The 21,484-nt window shown below is 42.3% G+C and overlaps 1 protein-coding gene across 1 annotated transcript; it reads left to right on the top strand.

Moving 5' to 3' along the window:
* The first annotated feature begins 17 nt into the window (after positions 1-17).
* On the top strand, positions 18-5,438 carry GPR78 (G protein-coupled receptor 78). Its single transcript, XM_009890521.1, has 3 exons — positions 18-685; positions 1,188-1,301; positions 5,201-5,438. Exons 1-3 carry the CDS (start codon positions 18-20, stop codon positions 5,436-5,438), a joined length of 1,020 nt encoding a protein of 339 aa, XP_009888823.1.
* Positions 5,439-21,484: the final 16,046 nt, after the last annotated feature.

Raw genomic sequence — 21,484 nt, 5'->3', positions numbered from 1 at the left:
AGGCGACCCGCTGAGAGATGGACTTGGCAGGCGTGCTGCTGGCGTTGCTCCTCGTGCTGGTGCTGGTCGTCTCTCTGCTCTCCAACCTCCTGGTGCTGCTATGCTTCGTCTACAGTACGGAGATCCGCAAGCAGGTCGCCGGGATTTTCCTGGTGAACTTATCCTTTTGCAACCTGCTCCTCACCGTCCTGAACATGCCTTTTACCCTGCTGGGCATCCTGAGGAACCAGCAACCCCTCGGGGGCTGCGTCTGCAAAGCGGTGGGTTTCCTGGAAACTTTCCTGACTTCCAACACTATGCTGAGCATGGCAGCGCTCAGCATCGACAAATGGATTGCCGTGGTGTTCCCCTTAAGCTACACCAGCAAGATGCGGTATAAGGACGCTGTGATACTCATGGGCTACTCGTGGCTCCACTCCCTCACGTTCCCCTTGGTATCCTTGTTTTACTCGTGGGTAGATTACAACAGCGTTTATGCCTCTTGTACCTTGCACCTGAAGGAAGAGACGGAGCGGAGGAGGTTTACAGTGTTCACCATCGTCTTTCACTCCACCAGTTTCATGCTGTCGCTGGTGATCTTGTGTTTCACCTATTTAAAGGTGTTGAAAGTTGCCCGGTTCCACTGCAAGCGGATAGACATTATTACCATGCAGACTCTGGTTTTGCTGGTGGATATCCACCCCAGGTAATGCCTGCATGTTCGTATTCACAGCCCCGGGGCACTCGCGGTAGGTACCCCGGGCGGAGAGGATGTCCTGCCTCCCCGGCACCCTTTCCTGAGCCCCTGCCTGCCCCAGCCACATGGCCAACCCTTCTGCCTCTAGTTTTAGACGCTGCTTATAATGCCTGAAGACGGTGGCTTGTGCATGTGTAGCCCGCTTTGTTTAAATGCTAGTCCCGCTCGCCGTGTGCTCCCACTCGCCCGAGGTCCCTTTAACAGGGACCAGCTGCTTTAGTGAGTGCGATCGTCCGCAGGCTCGGCGGAGCCGGGGCTGCCCCCCGCCCCCCACCCACCTCCCCCGGGAGCTGCCCGCCCTGTCCCGGGCCGACGCAGGGGCTCTCCTCCCCTCCCCTCCTCGGGGCAGGGGCTCTCCGGCCGGGAGCGGGTCCTTCCCCTCGCCCCCGGGCTCACAGCTCGCCTCTTCGCTTCTTGCCTTAACCCACCGGCTGCTCTTTTCCCTTTGCAGTGTGAAGCAGCGCTGTCTTAACGAGCAGAAACGGAGGAGGCAGCGGGCTACCAAGAAAATCAGTATTTTTATAGGGTCGTTCGTGATCTGTTTTGGTCCTTACATTATCACCAGGTTAGTATCGCCTGTTGGGGTGGGGGACTTCCCGGGAGCAGTATGCCCTCTTGATGCGCAAGTGCCTCACGGGAACTACAGTTCATTTTGGGGTGCCAGAGCCTGGCGGAAACCGGGGGCCGTTCCTGCCTGCACACCCACCCCGCTGGGCAAAGGCTAGGCAGCCTCTGGCTCTCCTTTCCTCTTTGCAGCCAGATCTGTGCGCCTCTGCCAAGAGCAAGAGGCTTTTAGGACAAGTACCAGGAATTAATTACATGCCAGTGGGAGCTGAAAGCAGTTTAAAAGACTCGCCACCCTTCCTTATTAGCACAACCTGAGTAATAGAGAGGAAAGCAGGCAGCTTTTCCTGATTATCTCAGGTCTTTTTTTTAAAGGCACAAGGCCAAACTTGCTGCTATTAGAAGCTGAGGTGACATAATGTAAATGTATACAGGCTGATAATTTGTCAGATAAGCTTTGTGTCTGGAAACATTAATGTCTGTAAATATATTGCTCAGGGTGCGGCAGGGCCTTGTGATGAGGTGTAAGAGTTATCTCCCAGGAAAACTGAGAATAAAATGTATAGGCAACATCATGCTCCTCAACTGGTCAGAATCCTTGGCAGCCACCCTGGTGGCTTGCACCTTTTTAAATAGTCACGTATCATTCTCATTCCGTACTTGCATAGTCTTTATACAACATATGGTTATTATTTTTAAATCTTGCATAAATCAGTGAGCTGGAAGCCAATGTAACTCTACTGAATTGCAGCACCTCAGCATTTAGCCTTTCATCTCTAAACTGAAATGAGCTACATCTTTCACCAGTGATTTTTTAAAATATCTCCCACTTCACAGTGTGTTCAAGACACACTTGAAGAGAACTGACTTCTGTCGAGGAAGGTTCACTAGTCTTTGCAAAACCACGCTGGTGACAGCTTTCTCAAGGTTGCTGCCAAGCTGCCAGCGTCGGCAGCCACACCAGCTTACAGAAATTGGCCAGCTTTAGAGCACTGATCTTACGCAGTCACATACATATAGGCCACTTATGATCACTGTAATTGCCCTTTTCTTACACGGGTAGAGGGATAGATTGAGGCCAGTTGCACAAAAACAGCAATGTCTTTTAACCTTTAGGATGACATTTCTTTCAGTTCCCATTTATGTGTTGAAAGGGATTCCTGACTGATTGCCTAGATAACTGCATTTTTTTTCTGCAGTTGAAAGGATTATTACAAATATTAACATTACATCACAGAGTTAAAAGGTTAATTGATCACTGTTCAGTACATTCTGAGTCATTTTCTATTCACTTTTGCCATAATCAGGATATAATTATATTGAGCAAAGTGGATTTTGCCATCTTCTTTCCATCTGAATATTACCGAGCTCAGCAAATTTCAGCATTGCCACATTTTTCAGGGTGAAGGGATACCTCATAAACTTCTAAAACAAAAGTGACTTCCTTTTTCAGACCTTACATTTGGCAAATGTGAGATGGTGCATTTTCTATGTGTGACAAACTGGTATCTCATGTGTCACTAGAGCAAAGACTGAGAGTTGGTTTATATAAACGTGTGTGTCAAGGTACAGCATCTGTCTCAGTCACAAACACCCGAGGTGGTTCAGTGCAAGGAAAATGGGAAGTATTTGGGGAGGACATCCTCAAAGGCTCTTTGTCCCAAAGGCAAGACGGTGTCCAGGCAGCACTAGATAAAAGGTGTTGGTGGCAGTGAGTTTGGAGGACTTGCTGCCATGCTCGTTTCTGCATTCCTCCCCTATTCTGGTTTTTAGAGAGGTGGCACTAAAGTAATCTCTATGGAGGCAATGTGAGAGATTTCCTCCTCTGTTTTCTTGCTCTTTGGCCTGGTGACTCAGTTTGCGTTGTGAGCTCCTCATTTTAGAAATATGAATGAGATTATGATCATTAGCAATATATTCGTCTGTTCACTAAGAGCCGACAGATGAATTTCAGCTTTTCTGTAACAGCACTGAAAAGAAGAAAATGATACTAAGATGCATTCAGATGGATATTTCTAAGGCTGACTTGATTTGGTCAGGCCCGTTATCTTGTTAAAATCTGTGTAACTTTTCTTCTGTTGATTTCAGTGCAATTCTGTTTGGGCCCATAATACACTAAAGGAACACATAGTAATACATCTGTTTTCATGACAGAAAGATACCTTACTCTTCTTATTTAATGTCTTTATAAAAACATCAATTGTGTAAATATCAAATGCATATTTCTTGTATTAGGATGATATACAGGATGGGATAAACCTAAGCAACCATGAAGCAAGTGTCATTTATTGTACATTTATTTATTTCTCACATTTTGTGTCTGATACGTTTATTTAATCCTCACATTTTGTGTCTTCATGTGCTTTCTGTTTTGAATTCACTGGAATTTTCTTCCAAGCAGCTTCAAACAGAAGTCATCAGGTTTTTAAACGCACTTGCCATAGGAATGATTTCACTTTTACGCATACAAATGAGAAATTTTCCTGTCAGAGTTCAACCACTTGTTGCAATGCTCAGTCCTAGTGTTGGTAAGTCAGCATTGCTATGCGGAGGGATCAGAACAGCTTCAAAAGTCAACGCCCTGCAAGTTGGGAGCTCTGCACTTTGGAAAGAGGCCAAAGATTCTTCAAGCCTTGAGAAAGCTTCTGGTCTCACATCTTCAAACAGCGATGTTTTAGGGTACAGAAAAGGGCTGTTTTATCTCACGGTACTTTTTTTTTTTTTTTTCTTCTGGAATGAATATAGCAAGATAGTATATTCTTGCTCCTGAAAAAAGTTTCCCAAAAGATGTACAGATAATTAATACTTCTCACCCTGTTCTTTCCATCTTCCTGGAGAGTTTGCCCGCTGCAGATGAGGTATATGCCAGACATTAGCTGGAATAGTCTGGAGGTTTGCGCTCACTTCTGTGGAAAAATTGTTTAACTTAGTTGCAGTTTCTGCACCCATGATTAATACACCCATCTCAACTGAGGTGCTGAGGCCACTAATCATCCGTGAAGCACAGACTGGGAGACACAGGTCCAGAGACAGCTGGCAGGTCATATAATGATGATAAAAGTGTTGCCTCCTTGTTATCTTTGGCCAAACTAGAGGTCAGCCAAGTGCACACAGAAACTTTCCCAGGTAAATAGATGCAGTTGTGCTCCTAAGCATACTATGGGATTGCAGGTGCCACCCCAATCTCTCTGAGACACTGCCGTGGTGTTGTATGAACAACAGTCTAACGTGAAGCCTCTTTGCATTCACAGCAGTGGTGTAATGCAGGTTGACTGCTCTGTATCTGAGGGGGTGGATTCAGTCATCTAGACCAGATTTCTGGTGTCATTTGAGACGCTGCATAGTACCCAAAACCTCTACATAGTTTGGCAGATATGGCACAGGAGCTAGAGGAGACCCACAACTTCCAGGAGCAGCAGCCTGATGCCAAGTGGGTTATGCTCAAATGTCTGAAGTGTCACTATAGAGCTGTACTTAGGCAATGAGTTGAGTGAACCTGGATGTTCCAAATCACATGCGTCCATCTCAAGCTTGCCATGGGAGAGGGGTAGTCAATTATGTCACCAAGATTTTGTCCTCTTACTAGCACAAGTCTCTAAATTCAGAAAATGAGCAATAAACTGCAGCACTTTCTTATCTCCAATACACGGGAGCATTAACATTGAGAACACAATTTTTCTCTCTTTCTATAGTGGGAATGATTGTTGTCTCCCAGTGGCCTTACTAGAAAAGTTCCCTTTGCCTTTGTTGAATCCAAGGAGTCAGGGCCCTTCTCCTGCAGGGACCGTGTACTGTAAGAAAATAAGTGTTGCTTTAATGTTTCATGAAGCATGAGTTTAGCACTGGGCTCTGTGTGAATATAACACTCAAATGTTTCCATCTCTCTTTAATGTTTAACAGGTTGATAGAGCTCCTTCCTTTTGTTACCATAAATTACTACTGGGGAATTATAAGCAAGTGCCTCACCTACAGTAAGGCTGCATCAGATCCATTTGTTTACTCGCTTTTACGTCAACAGTACAAAAAAGTTCTAATCAACATCGTCAATAGGATACTTAAGAGGGACCTGTATCCCTCGTCGGGGTACAACAGCTCTCTCGACACCGAAAACGATTACTGCTTGCACAGAACAAACTAACGACGTGAAAAGCATTCCCCTTCCAGTGAGCCAGGGGTTTTGCTGCTGCTGGAAAGCTGCCTTTTCCCTCTCACGCTGACAGTGGTGACAGTGTCTCCAGGGTGTGAAAGCTGCATTAATGCGATGCATTTCATTGTGGACTTTCATGAAAGGCTCTTCCCTGGTCTGCAGCCAAGTACAATATACGGCAAAAGCCTCGTCCCTGAGTGAATGGAGTAGGCTGGAGCGGTTTTAAGCGAGCCTTTGGAGGCTTTAGAGAAGCCTAGAGAGCTTTTAATGTTTCATGTCTGAAGACTTGGTATATTTTGGAGCGTCCCACATCAGATGTGATATTCCAGCGTCTTCTGGGACCACAGGAATCCCCAGGTTGGAAGGAGAGGTTCAGAGTCCTCCGTGCTGCGCATGTAACCTGGCAGCCCTGGATCTGCTCTGTTAGTTTCAAACATTACAAATAAGTCTTTTAATTGATTGATTTATTGTATTGGTGCCTCAAGTGAGTGATATGGGTCAGCACTTTGAATCCGAGATTGTTATTATTATTATTTATTGCTAGGCATCATGATTGTAACATAGCCTTTAGGAAGTGGTACATATATTTGATATGCCAGTATTCTATCAAGCATAACCAAAGTCCACATATCTGAGTTACTAATATTTAGCACTTCAGTGGTATGTGATTACAATAATTGCAGCAACTGTAATGAAGACATATATGGAATTTAGTTAAATAGCACTGTAGTTCCATCACTGAGCTAGTAGTCCTATTCAAACAAGCTTTTATTCAGAAAAAAGAAATCACTTAGAGAGTAGAAGTGACATATACCACTGTGTTTAAGATATATTACTTCAGAAGCTATCAGTTTTTAAAGAACAGGCTAAAATATATGAATTCTTTTTAATGTGTAAAATATTTCATGCATTGGCTATATTTGGTGCATTGTAATAATACCATGTAATATTGTACAATCTTTTCTTTTATAATGATCAATTGATCTGGTGATTTTAATTGATACCAAGAGATGTCTGAGAAATATTATAGCAGACCTGCTGCCAAATGCCCAGAAACACAAAGCTGCTTTATTATTATATGTATTTTTCTCTTTTATTTATTTTTGAATCTGAACAGGCTTTTGAAAAATGTGGGAATTATTTTTGAACAATATTCCTTTGATTATATAAGACATGATTCAAAATATTCTATGGCATTCAATAAACTACTATTTTCTAATCAAGTACATAAGGGGAAACTTAAAGCAATTCTAAAATATATTTTAAGAAAAAAAAAAAAGAAATGAAAGGAGACAGTAAAGAACACTTATTTTTTATGTAAAAATGGACTCAACCCTATTAAGCATTGAGAAGGCTCTTCCTGGTCAAACTAAGCATATAAGCATGTGATTAGGCACAAGTATAATTTCCTTTGAAGTTAATGGCTCTATTCCTATGCTGAAAATTAGGTACATGCTTAACTGTTTTGTAAAATCAGTGATGAGCAGTCAGCACACTGAGAGGGTTATTCCTACCATCCATGATGAGGAAGAAGGAGAGCACCTTATCCCACTGAAGTCAAGGAAAAGTGATGCTGCGTAACAAATACAATGTTCCTTATTTCCTGCTTTGAATCTCTGAGGCCTTTCTGATGCTTTTTTTTTTTTTTTTTTTTTGCCATGCAAGTACCTTAGGCCTCTGTGTTTTGCATCTATAGTTCTGCCTGTGTTTAAATTGAATGTACTATAATGGTTTTGTCTTCTTAGTAAAGTATTTGTACTCTCTTCAATTTTGTGTAAATACAGTATTTCAGAAAAAAAAAAAGTTGTCTGTGGAATCTTTCTAGTTTTACTATCTTTCTTTCTGCTTCCACGTGCCTCCCCAAAACTTGATGCTGCAGTCTTTCATTTCAGCTGCAACATAAGGACCAGATATCTCTGTGGGGGGTGGGAGGGATGCTAAATTTTCAGTTATTTTTAGTCAGTATTGTGCCAAAATGTTTTGATAGACTACAGCATTTATCTGTGAATAAACATGAGTTTAATGATACCTACAATTGTTACCTTACCTTTGGTTTCCTAAACAAAATGGTGCTCACTTTAAGAAAGAAATGCGTTACATACAGTTAAGTGTATTAAATTGTCACCTCCAAGACATACAAATTAAATAAAGCTTTACTTTGATTTTTTCTATCCTAGCACCAAGAAAATAGCAGAGGAGGAAAAAAAAAATAAACAACCCACAACTTTAAAGCTATTACAGTAATAAACTTCTAGCCTTATTAAACTATAAGCCACATTTTAAAGATATAATACAGGACATAACTAAACTGCTACATCTGCTATTAAGTTAATTGATGAAGCTTATTCGTGCCAGCTGAGGGTGTTGTCATGCACACACTTTACAATACCACTCAACCTCACAAAGCATTGAACATGTCCAGAGGTGTTTAGGTCTTGATGCAGGGGGCGGGGAGAGAAACAGCACAGGGGAGCCTGTGCTGGGTGTTCCAGGACAGCTTTTAGATTTCATTTCCATAGAGAACTAGGAAGCTAAGGTCTACAGCATGCTCCAAATGTAAAGACACCAGAAACTAAGGAAGGGCAAGGACAGCTGTAGTGCTCTCCATCTTCATTTGCAATGAAGTTGAAGTGCCTCGTTTAGCATTACCAGAAGGCATCTTCCTCTGCTCAGCATGGACAGCCAGTTCTGCAGGTAAATTTTTCTTCCTCCCTTCTTCTCCCCACCCCCTGCCCACCAGAGAAGGGTTTGCTCTACCCTTCTAACCCAGCAGGAAGCATTCAGCGCGAGGTCTCGGGTTCATTCCCCCAGCTTCCTGGTGCAGGCTGAACTCCTCTTAGCTTGGTGCTTCATGCACCATACTCTGGCTTATTTGGGGACAGAAGAGGTAGGGGGAAATGACATTTTGTCCCCATTTTTGGGGATGCTGCAAAAAGTATTAAGGGATTTAGAGCCATGCTGGGGGTGAGAACATACATCTTACATGATAGAAGGAGCTGTCACTCACCTGTGGCTGCTTAGGAAAAACGATGGTCAGTTGTTAAGAGTATGCAAGAGAAGCATTGTTTCCTCAGAGCGGTAGCACCCAGACCCAAAAAGCTACTGGTTGCAATCTGAATCAGCAAAAAAGTTCTCTCCTGTCTTCCAAACTTGTATTTTGGATGTAGAGTCTGGAGTTGAGGACTGCACCTTCCCTGGGCGACCCTTTCATCCCAATGGCAGTCAAAGTACAAACTCTGCAGAACAACAAACTTTTAATTAGTCTATGAAGCTAAGGTGACATTAAACTTCAACATGTTCTTAATACACCTCCACCAAAGCATTTCCAAGCCTGATGATTTGAGTATTTTTCTGGTGAGATCCAGGATGGAGGTTTGAATCTGCCTTTACAGAAGAAGGAAGAGAGTCTACATGCTCCACTTCCTAGGTGAGTGCTCTGACATTTATTTATAAGAGAGTCACCTCTTCCAAAGAAAATAGAAACTTTTTTTTTTTTTTTGCCTGGCACCTATGTTGCAGGTAAGCTCTGAGACTGACAGTCAGACTGAGTTTCTGAGGCAATAAAGGTGAAGCAGTACTTAGACTAGAGATTCCCAAAAGGCTCAGGTAGGAGCTGGATCCCAGCCTGCTAAATCCTGACAAGATGCGTGTGCTTCGCTCCAAGTGCAAAAAACAAAACTAGTTTTTTTCAGTTGTGTGACACTGGAAGCTTATGTGTCTCTGAGCTTCGATGGCAGCTGAGCAGTGAGGACCTCTAGTTCCGTGCCACTCCACAAATTTGTTAGCCTCAGTGAATAGCAGGCATGTTATTCATCTGGGTAAACCAGCACCTACTAAACTTCTGCTAATAATCTGTGCAGCTCGGTGATTACTGAATACATATTTACCTTGTCTTAACACGAGTAGTGGTGGTACTGAACTTATATTTCAAAGCTAATTGTAATGTTAGGCTTATTATGTGGTTAAGGGTGTGGGAACCAAAGTTCTTTAAAGCAAGTGCTCTTATAGGACCAGAGAGTGGTTGTGCTCTTTACAACTATGGGTTAAAAATTGAGCTCTCTGAGAAATTTAGCAGCTTTGAGCCTTGTTGAATAAAATGACCTGTGACAAGATGTTCAAACTCATCCAGGTAAAGTGCTTAAAAAACCCGAAAAATCCAACCTGAAGAGAACAATCCTGTGTGAGTAGGAATGTTTGACTACATCACCTAGAGGGAGTATTTTCTGTTGTATCTGAGGCTTTATTTCCCCAAAATAATTATGTGCACTTGTGCATGCAGAATGAACAAGCAACTGTGTGTTTGTCTCAAAAGCACATGGCATATTTCAGGATTGTGAAGTGTTCGGTCTGGTTCAGGAGGACACCTGGTTTGAGGGAGGTGTTAATTACACAAGTAAATTAGAGGTTCTGCTTTTTATTTTTGGAAAGCAGATCCAATTAATATTTAATGGCTCAGCTGGAAACACAGCAGAGATGACCTTAAGAAAGGTTGTAAATATATGAATATCTTTCAGTGCCAGAAGCTTGGGAGAGCAAAATGTCACCTGGCACAGTATATGCAACCAGTTCTTTCTCTGAGCTGGAGCTGCTTTTCCCTCTGGCTTATGGATGCGACACAGACCAAATAACCGGTGCCATTTCTGCATATCTCTGGCTCTTCTCCCTTTACCAGCAGGTTTTCCTTCCCAGGACATGAGGGTGCATGATATAAACTAGGTGCTTCTGCTCTTTTCTGTGAGTGAGCAATGCATGAACCATGAGTTGCTCCCAGTCAGGCTTCTCATACATTCTCTATGCAAATGAAACATCTTGTAAAGCATGTATGTTAAATGTCATAGGGTCCATATGGTCAAAGGTATTTTTTGAGTGCTGAGAACTACAGATCATTCCAGTCCACTCACACCACTTCTTTAACCAGGTGCCTTCCAAAATGTTATAAACCATAACGGAAGCATCTTCATTTCTGAGTCCAGTCCACTATCACCTATTGCCAGTGCAAGTTGCTGAGCAGCCCACTGTGGACAGTAAAGACTTTGCAAACAAAAGTCAAAAACATTCCCTTTGGGACATAACCAAAGTTATGTTGTGCATGTTTCATCTATTTAGCTGCATCCTGCTGCTTGCACATGGCGTACACAGGTGTGTAACCAACAAATTTGGAGCGAACTATCCAGCAAGTTTCCTCTTCTAAACCAAATTGACTGAAATCTTGAAACACTTTCCAAGAATACCCCTGCTCTTCATGCCTAACCCTAGAGTAGCTTTACTTAATTCACTTTCTCAGTTTGAACATTTTTTTTCAACTGAAGGCTTAGCACTCTAATTGTATTTCAGTGGAGCCTGACCTTAAGTGGCAGACTCATTACCACCTTCTTTTCACTTTTATAATTCCTGTCTTTACATATCCAGCCACTCTGTTCTCTTTGCTTGCAGCCATCAGTCCTGAGGCACATTTTCAGAATGTTTTATGGAAACCCAAGAAATTACTCGATGCCCTTGGTCCATGGCATGGGACCGGAGATTGGGTTTGTGCGTGCATCCGCACGAGAATATTTAAATATGTTTTAGGGCTTCTGTTTCGTACTTGTCCTTATCCACAGTAAAACAAAATGTCGATTGGTGATACCGGACCTTTGTTTTACAAATAACTGCTGATCACTCCTTACAGGTGCATAGCTCAGACTGGCTTTCATCTTGAAAGTTAGCTTTTCAGCTAATCAGACTCTTATTGTTGTTGCTGCTGCTGAAGCCTGCTTTAGTCATTTAAAATATCTTTTGGGTTCCCCACAGGGTAGTCTGAATACTTCATTATCTTTTTATTCTTACTACCTAGCTGGAAGCCAGGGAAGTACTAAAACTGCTTTTTTTTTCAGGAGACCTGAGGCACAGGCAGATGAAAGACCACACGGTCAAGAAAGGGTCAAACTGCATGAAACAGCGTTTAGTAGATACCTAGGAATGGAAGAAAAACGCTTTCATCCTGAATCTGTCTGCTGATCTTTTGCTCAAAGTTTCTCGGGCATTTAAAAACATGCTTCTCATGATGGCTGGGGATACCTGAGAGTTGACAGTGGAGCTGAATTTCTGGGAGAAAACTATTTAGGATACAAGCGCAAGATGTTCCTCCTGTCACCCTGAGGAGCTTGCCACGCCATCACTGTGTAAAAAGGACTGACAGACAACCCTTACTCATAAACACAGCTGCGTGTGTTTAAGCCACAGCTCCCTTTTATGCGCTTCTAGATGGAGCTTCAATGGTCTTCTCTGGGTGTGAGAGCTCAGGCTGGGATGTCTCTTCTTGTAGAATGTCACTTTGGCCAGGCTGGAGACTGGGTAGAAAGGAGTCCTGCTATCCCTCTGGAGAAACAAGAGTTCAAGATGCCGTATATGAGACAGCATGGACTCCGTGCACATGATGCTGAAGTTGAGTGGGTAGGGCCCTTGTTACAAGGGGGGAGACGACGCTCCTGCTCCTCTTCTGAGAGCTGCTTATACCCCATCGATGTGTTACATCCCAGTCGTTTTGTTAGTGGGCAGAGGCATAACTGAAGGGGAAAATATATTAAGGGTAAGATCCTGGCTTCACTGACTTCAGGTAGAGGTAAGCCAGGATTTTATTTGAGGGTTTTCATTAGTAGAGTCTAAGTCTGAATTTGCATAAATCTTTCCAAAAGAGCCTTTAAGACCAGCTCAGTTAAGAAGTTTATTCACTGAAAGAATCACATTTAAAAAAAAAAAAAAAATCCTTGGATTTTTGTATATCCTAGCAAAACACATTAATGGCACTGAGTAGAAATGTAATCTGGAAGGTGTAAGTTTTTCTTCAAATGCTAACATAAAGATATTGAGCAGACTGAAAATGCAGATAGTATGGCTATAGGGGAAGCTGCACTCCAGTCCTCTGACAGTTGCTTACAACTCTGAGCCCTGTTTTTCCCCTAAGCTTTCTCATTCGTGTCTCTCTGTGTATACTCCTGCTCTCCTCTCTCTGATGGATACCTGTGGCTTGCTGAGCGTCTACAGTCACTCCAACCAACCGAATTTGGCACTTGTAAGCTCCTTTCTTCTAGAAGAAGAGGATTGCTATGACAGTGGTTCTGAGAAGCGATTCAAACCCAGGGTTTGTTCCTTCCTTCTTAAAAATCCTGTTTATTCTCATTATTCATATATTCCCATCTACTCAATTATTTTCATCTCTGGGCTTAGAGCTGAACAGACACAGGAACTGCAGCATTTGCTCTTTGTATCTCTACTAGCCAGTGCTCCCTTTTGGAACTGCTGAAAGCTCATGCTTCCTCCCCATGCTTCATCCACCTTCACCACGTTTTAAAGTCTCTACCTGCCCTCTGGTTTCTTTCTTCACCTGAAAGCCAGGCTACTCAGACCCCTTCTTTCCTTGCTGCATTCCCTCAGGCTGTTGTGGCATTCTCACTTTTTTTTTTTTTCCCCCCAGTGGTTTTGGTTTTCTGTGGGTTTTTTTGTTGTGTCTTTTCTTTTAATGTTTTCCACTGACAGCCTTTTCAGTTTTTAATTTTTTGCAGCTGAGCAGGATTGTAACAAGCAAATTAAATAAACTAGAAAGAAGGCTGTGTGTCTCACTTTTTTGTGCCCAACAAAGCAAGCAGGTAAAGGAATCAAACCAAGAATCTTACCGAATCTATTTTGTCCCTTGGGATTACAGCCTACCAATTTTGGCAGTCAGTGACACACAGAGAGTAGTGATATGACTACTGTCACATTTTCACTTTCAGATAAAATTACCAGATATCCATGTATGGCTGAATCAAGGTGTTCAGCATGAATTCCTCGTAAAAATAAAATTCTTATTTTTGGAACTTCAAGAAGATTTCCCACCTATTGTCCCAATAAGCCTCATGAAGGTAAGATTGGATGAAAATGCAACCTACCTAATGTGGATGCATAGTGGGTTTCTCCAGGCTTGTTCTGCAACGGCTGAATGTCTGTTATTGCCCTGGCAGCTCATAGCCTCTACTTCCAACGCTGATGCTCTCAGGTTCAGCCCTCAGAGTGTCAGTCACCTTTTGACTTCAAATTGTATATGATACGAACCTGCGAAAAAAACCCAGATAAATGGATCCCAGGACCTTTTGCCTTGTAATTTCCCATACTGCTGCTGCATTGATATGATGAGTCTTGAGGGTAGCTGTTGCTTGGCAACTTGAAGCTAAACAGGTCCAGTGTAAGGTGGAGTATGTAAATGGCTTGCTCTGAGCTAGCAAGGTTTCTTGACATCCTGACTTCCTCACAGAGGAAGGCTGGAGGTTGGACTTGTCTCCTGGTGTAATGTACTTTACTTCAAGGAGAAAGAAGGAGCTATTGAGAGCTGTGCCTAGTACAATAAGCTGTAGGAAAATGGAAAAATCCATCTCCTATAGGTATTTCTCTGGGTATCTGTGCTCCAAAGGTGTTCTGCTTGTCAGGGCCTTCCTTTAAACCACTGCTTAATCAAAATTTTGACAAATAAACTTAATCTTTTTGATGAGCTGCTGGTTCGTTTTTTTGTTCCTGAACCACGGGAAAAGAGTAGAGGATGATAACTCAGTGAAATGAATAGTCGGGGGAAATTAGAAAAATACGAATTCCCAGTTGTCATAGGGACATCACTGTCACAGTAGGTTAGAGAGCTAACAGCACGGCTAGGACAAGCAGTGACAACTTTTAAGCTGCTAAGGGCCTTGTAGGCTGAAGGAGTGAAGAAACCTCTCACACAGAGTTTAGTTTGATATGTGGATGATATGGCATTTCTCACATCTGTACAAAACTTAGCAGTTCTGGATCAGATCTTTAACCAGAGCAACATCATGACATGAGTAGCACTACATGAATTTCCACCGGCAGAGGTTTTAATCCAAGTTATTGGATTTTATTTTTTTTTTTTAAAGCAGGGAGAAGGATTTTACTAATTGATGGATCTGTTCCCAGAGTTTAGCCTGTGGCTGTTATTTGAGACCCTATAGCCTTTTGTTTACTCTCCCTGACTGCCCGTTCCTGCTCTCTTGACCTCTCATAACTGTGGCTTGGCCTATCCTATACAACTTTTTCAGAAGCATCTTACATACTTGAAATACTTGTAGATAACTCCTGAATACCCAATTAGTCATTATTTGGCCAAGAAAAACCCATATTCAGTAGCTCAAACTATTTCTCACCATGAATCAACGCTTAAACCCCCATCCTATTTGTTACCATTCTCCAAACCCCTTCCAATTTGTTAATGTTTGCGCTGAAATGAAAACACTCGTGCTTTTAATGTCATCGGATACACAATAATGTTACAGAAGAGTGGCACGTAGCAGTGCTGAGTGGGACTCTAGCTGAATCCTGGAACAAGTTACATGAGGCAGCTCTGAGCTACTGACCACCACCCCTCCAGATGCTGTTAGAGACTACGTTTGAAATAGATACCCATATCCAGGAACTAATGACTTTCTTTACGAATAATTTAATGAGATGTTGCATATGGGTCTGGCATGGCCATATAGTCTACGTGCCCATGTAGACTTTGATAAAGCTGGGAGAACAGCTCTGAGGTTAGCTTGCTCTCTGTAGAGCAGGCAGGCTGTTTGAGATGATGTCACTGTGGGGCAGGGTATCATGCTGCCAAATATGATGGCTGCACAGGATCCTGCATGATCCCAAGGATGGTCTCCACCTTTGCTATCCTTATCTTGCACCTCTGGTCTTTGAAGGTGTGCTGAATTGTCTACAAAGGACAGTCTGAGCGTGGCAAGTGGAGCTCGCCTGAACACCACAGCCAAGAGATAATGTCTTCCAAAGGTGGTCTGGAAAAAATGGACGCTACAATTGTTTTATATTGGTCTCTGTAGTTTCCACTGATGGTTTGTAAACTCTCTGAATGAAAGAAGAAAATAAAAACTGAACTAAAATTCCTCATCTGTCAAAAGACTCTATATTTAGGGGAAACTTGCACCGTACCACTCTAAAGACTTGGAACCTTCATACAGAAAACAAATCTTAAGACATTTAAAAATTATCATGGCCCAGACATTTAGTTGGACGTAGACTCTCAGTATACTGAGGTGTAATTTTGAAGTGCCTACCTTTAAAAACATCCAGTTTTAACTAGTTTAACAGCCTATTTCTCCTGACTTTGTGAGGCTTGGGTCTTGGTTTGACTTGGGAGTTTATTTCTGAAAGTCAGGTTGAAATCCTCTGACCTCTCGTGCCACTATCACCCAAAACGGCTACCGGTCCTTGCTGCCAGAGTTTTCTGGAGAGTGTCAGCCTTGGAGGGCCTGATTTTTTGGAAAGTGCCAAGGATCTACCTTTAAGGAACTGGGCTCTGTTAAGTGTTTCCCCCATCAGGTATCTACAAACTGAAGCACTCAAAGTTGCTTTTTCAAAATGCTTCCCAGCACCTCTGTGAATGTGCAAAGCAAGCCCTAGAGGACTTCTTTTGAATGTTTTGGCATTAATGTTCTGTGAGACAGGGAAAAGAGATGAAGTTAAATGAGTCTCAAAATAGGACTGTCAAGTTCTTTTCTGGTGGAGCTTACATTAATTTTTAATACTCCATCTGTGATCAGAAGAAGAGAAAGACCTTTAGTTCTCAGCACAGATCTTTTTTGAGCACACTTATTTTTCCTTGTAGCCATTATATATTCAGTTCTGTGATTCACTGACTGATTTCTGTTATTTTTCTTGCTTTATGGGAGTCAGGCAGAGTCACCTTTGGGCCTCATCTTGAACTATAACCGCAAAACGCATTACCAGTAACCCCTTAGCAGTAATCCTGCTTTGTTACTTCACATGTGGGAGTAATAAGAGGCAGCCTTTGAGAGGATAACAAGGTCCTCATGTCAGTTCTATCTTTTTAATGATTAAGTTTAAATAATATTGTGTGCTTATAGCAGGGTTTGGTGATCCGGTGCATGTTATTTTGCACGTGTTCTCCTGGATATAGAATCATATTTATTGCTTTTGTCCCTTTGTGGTCTTGTTCTACCATCTGGTGCCAAGTTCCCTTCCAGTTTTTTGTATCACTTCTGCCTTTGATCATGGCTGAATTTTAACTAGATATCATTTTCTCCTGTCATCAAAAGAAACTTTCTGAGTGGCTTCATTTCTCACTGACTAGCCTAAGCAGGTACAGACATCATATGAAGGGTATGCTAAAAGAAAGGCGTATGTTCAGATGAATCTTTCTGGGATGGTAAGGCCTTCTCCTGCTTTAATTGCATTTCTCTGCATTATGATACGATCAATTCAGTGGATCACCTGGAAGTGGTATAAGAAACTAATTTTGTGGGTCATTGACTTAGTTAATCTGTGACAAATCAGAAGATGAAAACAGAATTTAATTATCACTGGCAGTACTTGTATTGAATTTAAACTATTTAAATATTTTTCAAGAGCTGCATTTTTTTTTTTTTTTACATTTATACTTAAACAGGGAGAAAAGAAATATCTGTGACTCTAATATTAATAGGGGTGGAAAAAAAAACAACCCACTCATTGTTTGCTTTTTCTTCCAGCATATGAGGAAAAACTGGGGCAAAGAAATTGGCAAAACATGCCAAAATAACAAAACCAAAAAGAAAATAATTAAAGTCCAATTTTGGAGCCATTGCAGGAAGTTTAATTTTTGGAGTATGGCTAGACTGGTTGTCTCCAGGGAGGTCTACCAGAACGTTACTCCTCCTCCCTTAGTGAGCTGGTGCAAATATGGACTTGGTCAATAATGATCACAAATAACTGCTAGAGGCTACAGGGAATTTGTGAAGTATTTGAGACATGTAAAAAGTTGCACTCCATGATCCATTCTAGGTTAAATTTTAGGGTACAGTGTAAGAAAACCCGAAAACTCTTTCTTGGTGTGGTCTTTTTCTCTACTCTTAGTCTCTCCATCAAATTTCTGTTGCTCAGTGTTCATGTATGGTAGTTTCTAAAGCTGGTTTAATCTTGTGGGTCATACAGGGAACAAATTGAAAGTTGAGATAAAAGGCACTGCTGAAAAAATTCTCTGTAAGGCAGTTAAAAGCTCCACAAGCATAACATAGATGGTCCCAGAAGGCACAGAGAAACATCCCGAAATATCTGCTTCTCTTAGCAGAGCTCAGAATAGTCTGTGTATCTTTACAGTAATATAGCCATTTCTCTTATCCGCTTGCATGCTAATTTGAATTAGAAATATTTGTTTAGAGAAAAAAATGTGTTTTCCTCTTTTAACTTAGCACCTAGAAGTTGAGAGAGAAGCCCTTGTGGGCCTTTCTCAGATCTCTGCTCTTGCATGAAGCAGAATCAGGGCATAGGGGGATAAGGCCTTGCCTACCTATTCTATAGGTAGAATACTTTGGGCTTTTTAAAAAAAAAAAAGTTGTTATTTTTTTGCAGGGAGTTGCTAATTCACTCCCTGTCTGTCCTGAGAGCAGCTCCTCTTTTCTGCCCTGTTCTTCAGAAACTGAAATAGTGGGGGAAAAAAAGAAAAGAAAAAAAAAAAAAAAAAGCAGGCTGGGGATTGGATTCTGCCATGCAAATGAAAGTATCTCCTGGATTAATTTGAACTACTGTGAAGTTCTAAAACTATGCCTGCTGATTTTGTACTGGAGCAGATGTGATGGGCTGCCATACAGCATTCTGCCAGCTTCACTAGCACCTAGTGAGGGACAGAATAACAAGCCATGAAGTAGCATTTTGATCTGCTCTCAGTCTATGTCCTTCAGAAAACAGTTATCTAGACAGCACTGCTTCTGTTTGTGGTTCAACCTCCTCTCAGCAGAGCCAAAATAAAAGAACCAGGTAATAAAAACCAGTCTGAGTCTGATATATTCCTCTACTAAATTTCTCTGACAATAGTAAGAACCATGAGAATGCACTGTATTTAATCCCACTTTGAGTACTTGCCAAAGACATAAACCAGTTTTGGTATTTAGTCCTGTCTGAGGATTTCTGGATTGCTGCTGTACTGCAGACTGCAGGCTAACAGAAAGGTCTGACCAGAAAGGAGGTAATCTGTGATAAAAGCTAGTAAAATTATTTAACTTAACCTTATTGTAGTGATTCAAGTGCAAATGATTAAACCCAGCTGATGCTCCTCATGACTGCGGGATCTTGTTTGTTCATTTTTAAGATTCTTTTAGAATTGGAGTGAATATATCATATTTAAGCCTAAACCACAAGTTGATGTCAGCTCCCTGGAAAGCCTACAAGGTTTACTAAAACCCAGAAATGAAAAGGTAGAGGTGGGGAAGTCCCTCATTCCAAACCATCCTTTCCCTGGATGCTTTTTAATGCTTTTGGGTTTTGGTTGTACACCTGTGCAATACCTGCTAGCAGTCCTCTTTGATATAGTCAGTGTTAACACACAACAAACATATAAGAAGGGCAAGTGACACATGCAGAGTACTAATAACAGGCTGAAAAGTAGCCAAACAAGGTAGAAATGCTGGATGAATGGAAATACTGTATGGATGGGAGGAGAAGTAGCTGAACCTCAGAAAGGTGCAGGTCTACAGGGGTACCCAGAGGAGGCAACCATGCGCAGGGGAGCGGCCAAAGCTTTGCAGAAAGACACACTGTAAAGCTTAGGTTGGAAAGGAGGAAAAGAACGGGCGATCTAAGGTAAGAGTAAATGAAATAACCCTTCCAGATCTTCTGTTCTTTTCATGCCTTACAGCATGCAACCATGGAAACATTTATAGATGGTGGTGACAAACTGATAAATTTACCTTTGTTGCGAATTACCTTAATGTCATTCTTAGGCCCCCATCTACCCTATTTACGCTGTAAATTTTTTATCTTGGTGCCAAACAGACATCCTGCTTGAATGTAAAAAGTCCGTGGAAGCTGAGAAACAGAACTTTGGAGCTTTTTGGAGGCCAGTAATTGAGGGTTTTGTTTAGTTGGTGCAGTATAGCTTGTTAAGGATGTGATGTTTGTGGGTGCCAGAGAGCCCAGTGCTGTTGCCCCTCTCTGGCTGTTCAGGATTGGGGTTCACTAGTGAAAACACACATGCATCCACTTTCTGGGTTGACATGTAATGCTCACATTCACAGATCCCCCAAATATCAGCACAAGCTCTCAGGCCACGTCTGCACCCTGGGCCCCTCACCCAGCCACTGATTCAGACCTTGAGTCTTTCCAGATGCAAGTCTTCTCCTACTTGTCTGCTGATCCAGAGCGAAGTTTGCTAGCAAACTGTGCATGCATGCACAGGGACATAGGATTAGATTCACTCAAGAAATGCAAACACTTCCAAGTCTCTCCAGTCGCTGGCACTTAGACCTTGCAGTTTACACCTTGGTATCTCCAGTTGCTGGCACTTTGACCTTTCAGCACTCACACCTAGGTCAGAGAGGGAGATTACATAGAGGGAAAAAAGAGTTAAGAAAGGATTTTATATGAAAATAGACTAGACTGCAGGAAGCAGGCACAGGACTCGGTTAGATGAGCTTACTGGCCTGCAGCCTGCCTGCATGCAGCCATTCCCTGTATTCCCCTCCTCTACTTTTCCTACTCTTGTGCCTCCCTGATGCACTCTGGTCCTTCCCTTTGCTCCTTGCCCTAAGCAGGCCATAATAAGTTTTGCATGGTCCCTGAAGCCACTTCTAATATCCCATAATATTAATAATAATCACAATCCGCGTTTCTTATCAGTGATTGATTAAGTTCGGGCTGACCTTCTTCAAGGCTGTGCCCAAACTGTCACTTTACAGCCCACCAGTCAGTGACCAACATGTTCTTGTCCCTGTTTATGTCTCCATCACCTGCTGGTTAATTCCCGGTGCCTGTGGGTTTAATTCATCACTTCCCTTGTTACTTGTCTATTCTGTTATACTCAATAGTCCTTAACCAGATAAATTACTGAACCAAGTGCTCCTTCATGGTCTGTATCTGTGCAGAGTTTACTTGGCAGTATGTTGGTGTGTATAGGAGCCATATAGCACACCACACCCCCAGTGTTGCAGGGGATGAGCTAACCCTGAGCCAGGCCAGTTCTCCTATTCTCATGTTTCGAACAAACCTGCATGCCCGAACCTCAGGTATGGGTAATCTCTGACAGCAATGCCAAAAGCCTCTGTCTCTCCTCCTGCCCAACACTTCCTCTTGATCTTTTAAAGAAGTAAAGAAAAATAAAAATGGAAAGATGAGGGCTTTAAAGGGCTCCTAGGCAGCCTGGTGTATACAATTATGGTGCATTGCCTTGGAAGCACAAAGAGTGAGTAGAGTTCTGCTCTTATCATCTGAGATGGTGGCTTTTTTAAGCCACTCTGTAGCTCTAGACAATGTTGTAAAGAAACTCAAGGTGACCCTCAGGTGCGAGAGTACCACGTTGCGGGTGTGTGGAAAGGCAGTAGCTCTGGTCCTGGAAAGCTTCCACTGAGGCCAAGGAGCCTTGACCCTTGGCAAGGCTAATTAGGCTGAGCATATTGCTGTGATGATGAGACACAATGTTCTTTTTGTTTCGGAGCTCATCCAAGTTAATCACTAGGTTGTATGGCCTTACTCAAGGCAGAGAAAATACTGTCTCCATTTGATTGTGATATGATACAATGCCCAAAGGCAGTTTGAACTGGGGAACGTGTGTGGAAATCAGTGCATAGACAAGCTACAAATAATATTAGACGGATACAATAATCTTGAGAATGAGAAATGATAGAATGTGTACCACAATCATTTAATTTGGGGAAATAATGAATGGACATTCTCAAATGACACCAAATCAGTATTCCCAGTTTGATGGGACTTTGTCTCTTTAGTATTTGAGACAAAGTGTGGAGGACAGTATGAATGTGGAGTATCACAGTAAGGCTAACAGCGCTGGTCAAAGCAGGTGTCAGTGGTTTGCAAAATGTTTTGGGGAATCCTGGTAAAGTGGACTTACATTTGATCGTATTTTAAAATATGTGGTCACAAAGTATGCGGCATCTAAACTGGGGCTGGTGGCCTGTAGTGCGGTGGAGGGGAGGAGACACTCACAAGGGATATAGTGGCTAGGCTGAAGGATGGGAAATCAAGTGAGAAATCACAGGCAGAAACAAAAAAAATGCCAACAA

This window comes from Charadrius vociferus, unplaced genomic scaffold, assembly GCF_000708025.1.
Source record: "Charadrius vociferus isolate BGI_N301 unplaced genomic scaffold, ASM70802v2 scaffold88, whole genome shotgun sequence".
Lineage (NCBI taxonomy): Eukaryota > Metazoa > Chordata > Aves > Charadriiformes > Charadriidae > Charadrius > Charadrius vociferus.
Note: the sequence above shows the minus strand (reverse complement) of the source record. Positions and strands in the feature narration are given on the sequence as shown.

Coding starts and splice junctions, on each gene's coding strand:
- GPR78 (XM_009890521.1), top strand. CDS start 18: ATGGACTTGGCAGGCGTGCTGCTGGCGTTGCTCCTCGTGCTGGTGCTG. Junction 686..1,187: donor CTGGTGGATATCCACCCCAG/GTAATGCCTGCA, acceptor TTCCCTTTGCAG/TGTGAAGCAGCGCTGTCTTA. Junction 1,302..5,200: donor GGTCCTTACATTATCACCAG/GTTAGTATCGCC, acceptor AATGTTTAACAG/GTTGATAGAGCTCCTTCCTT.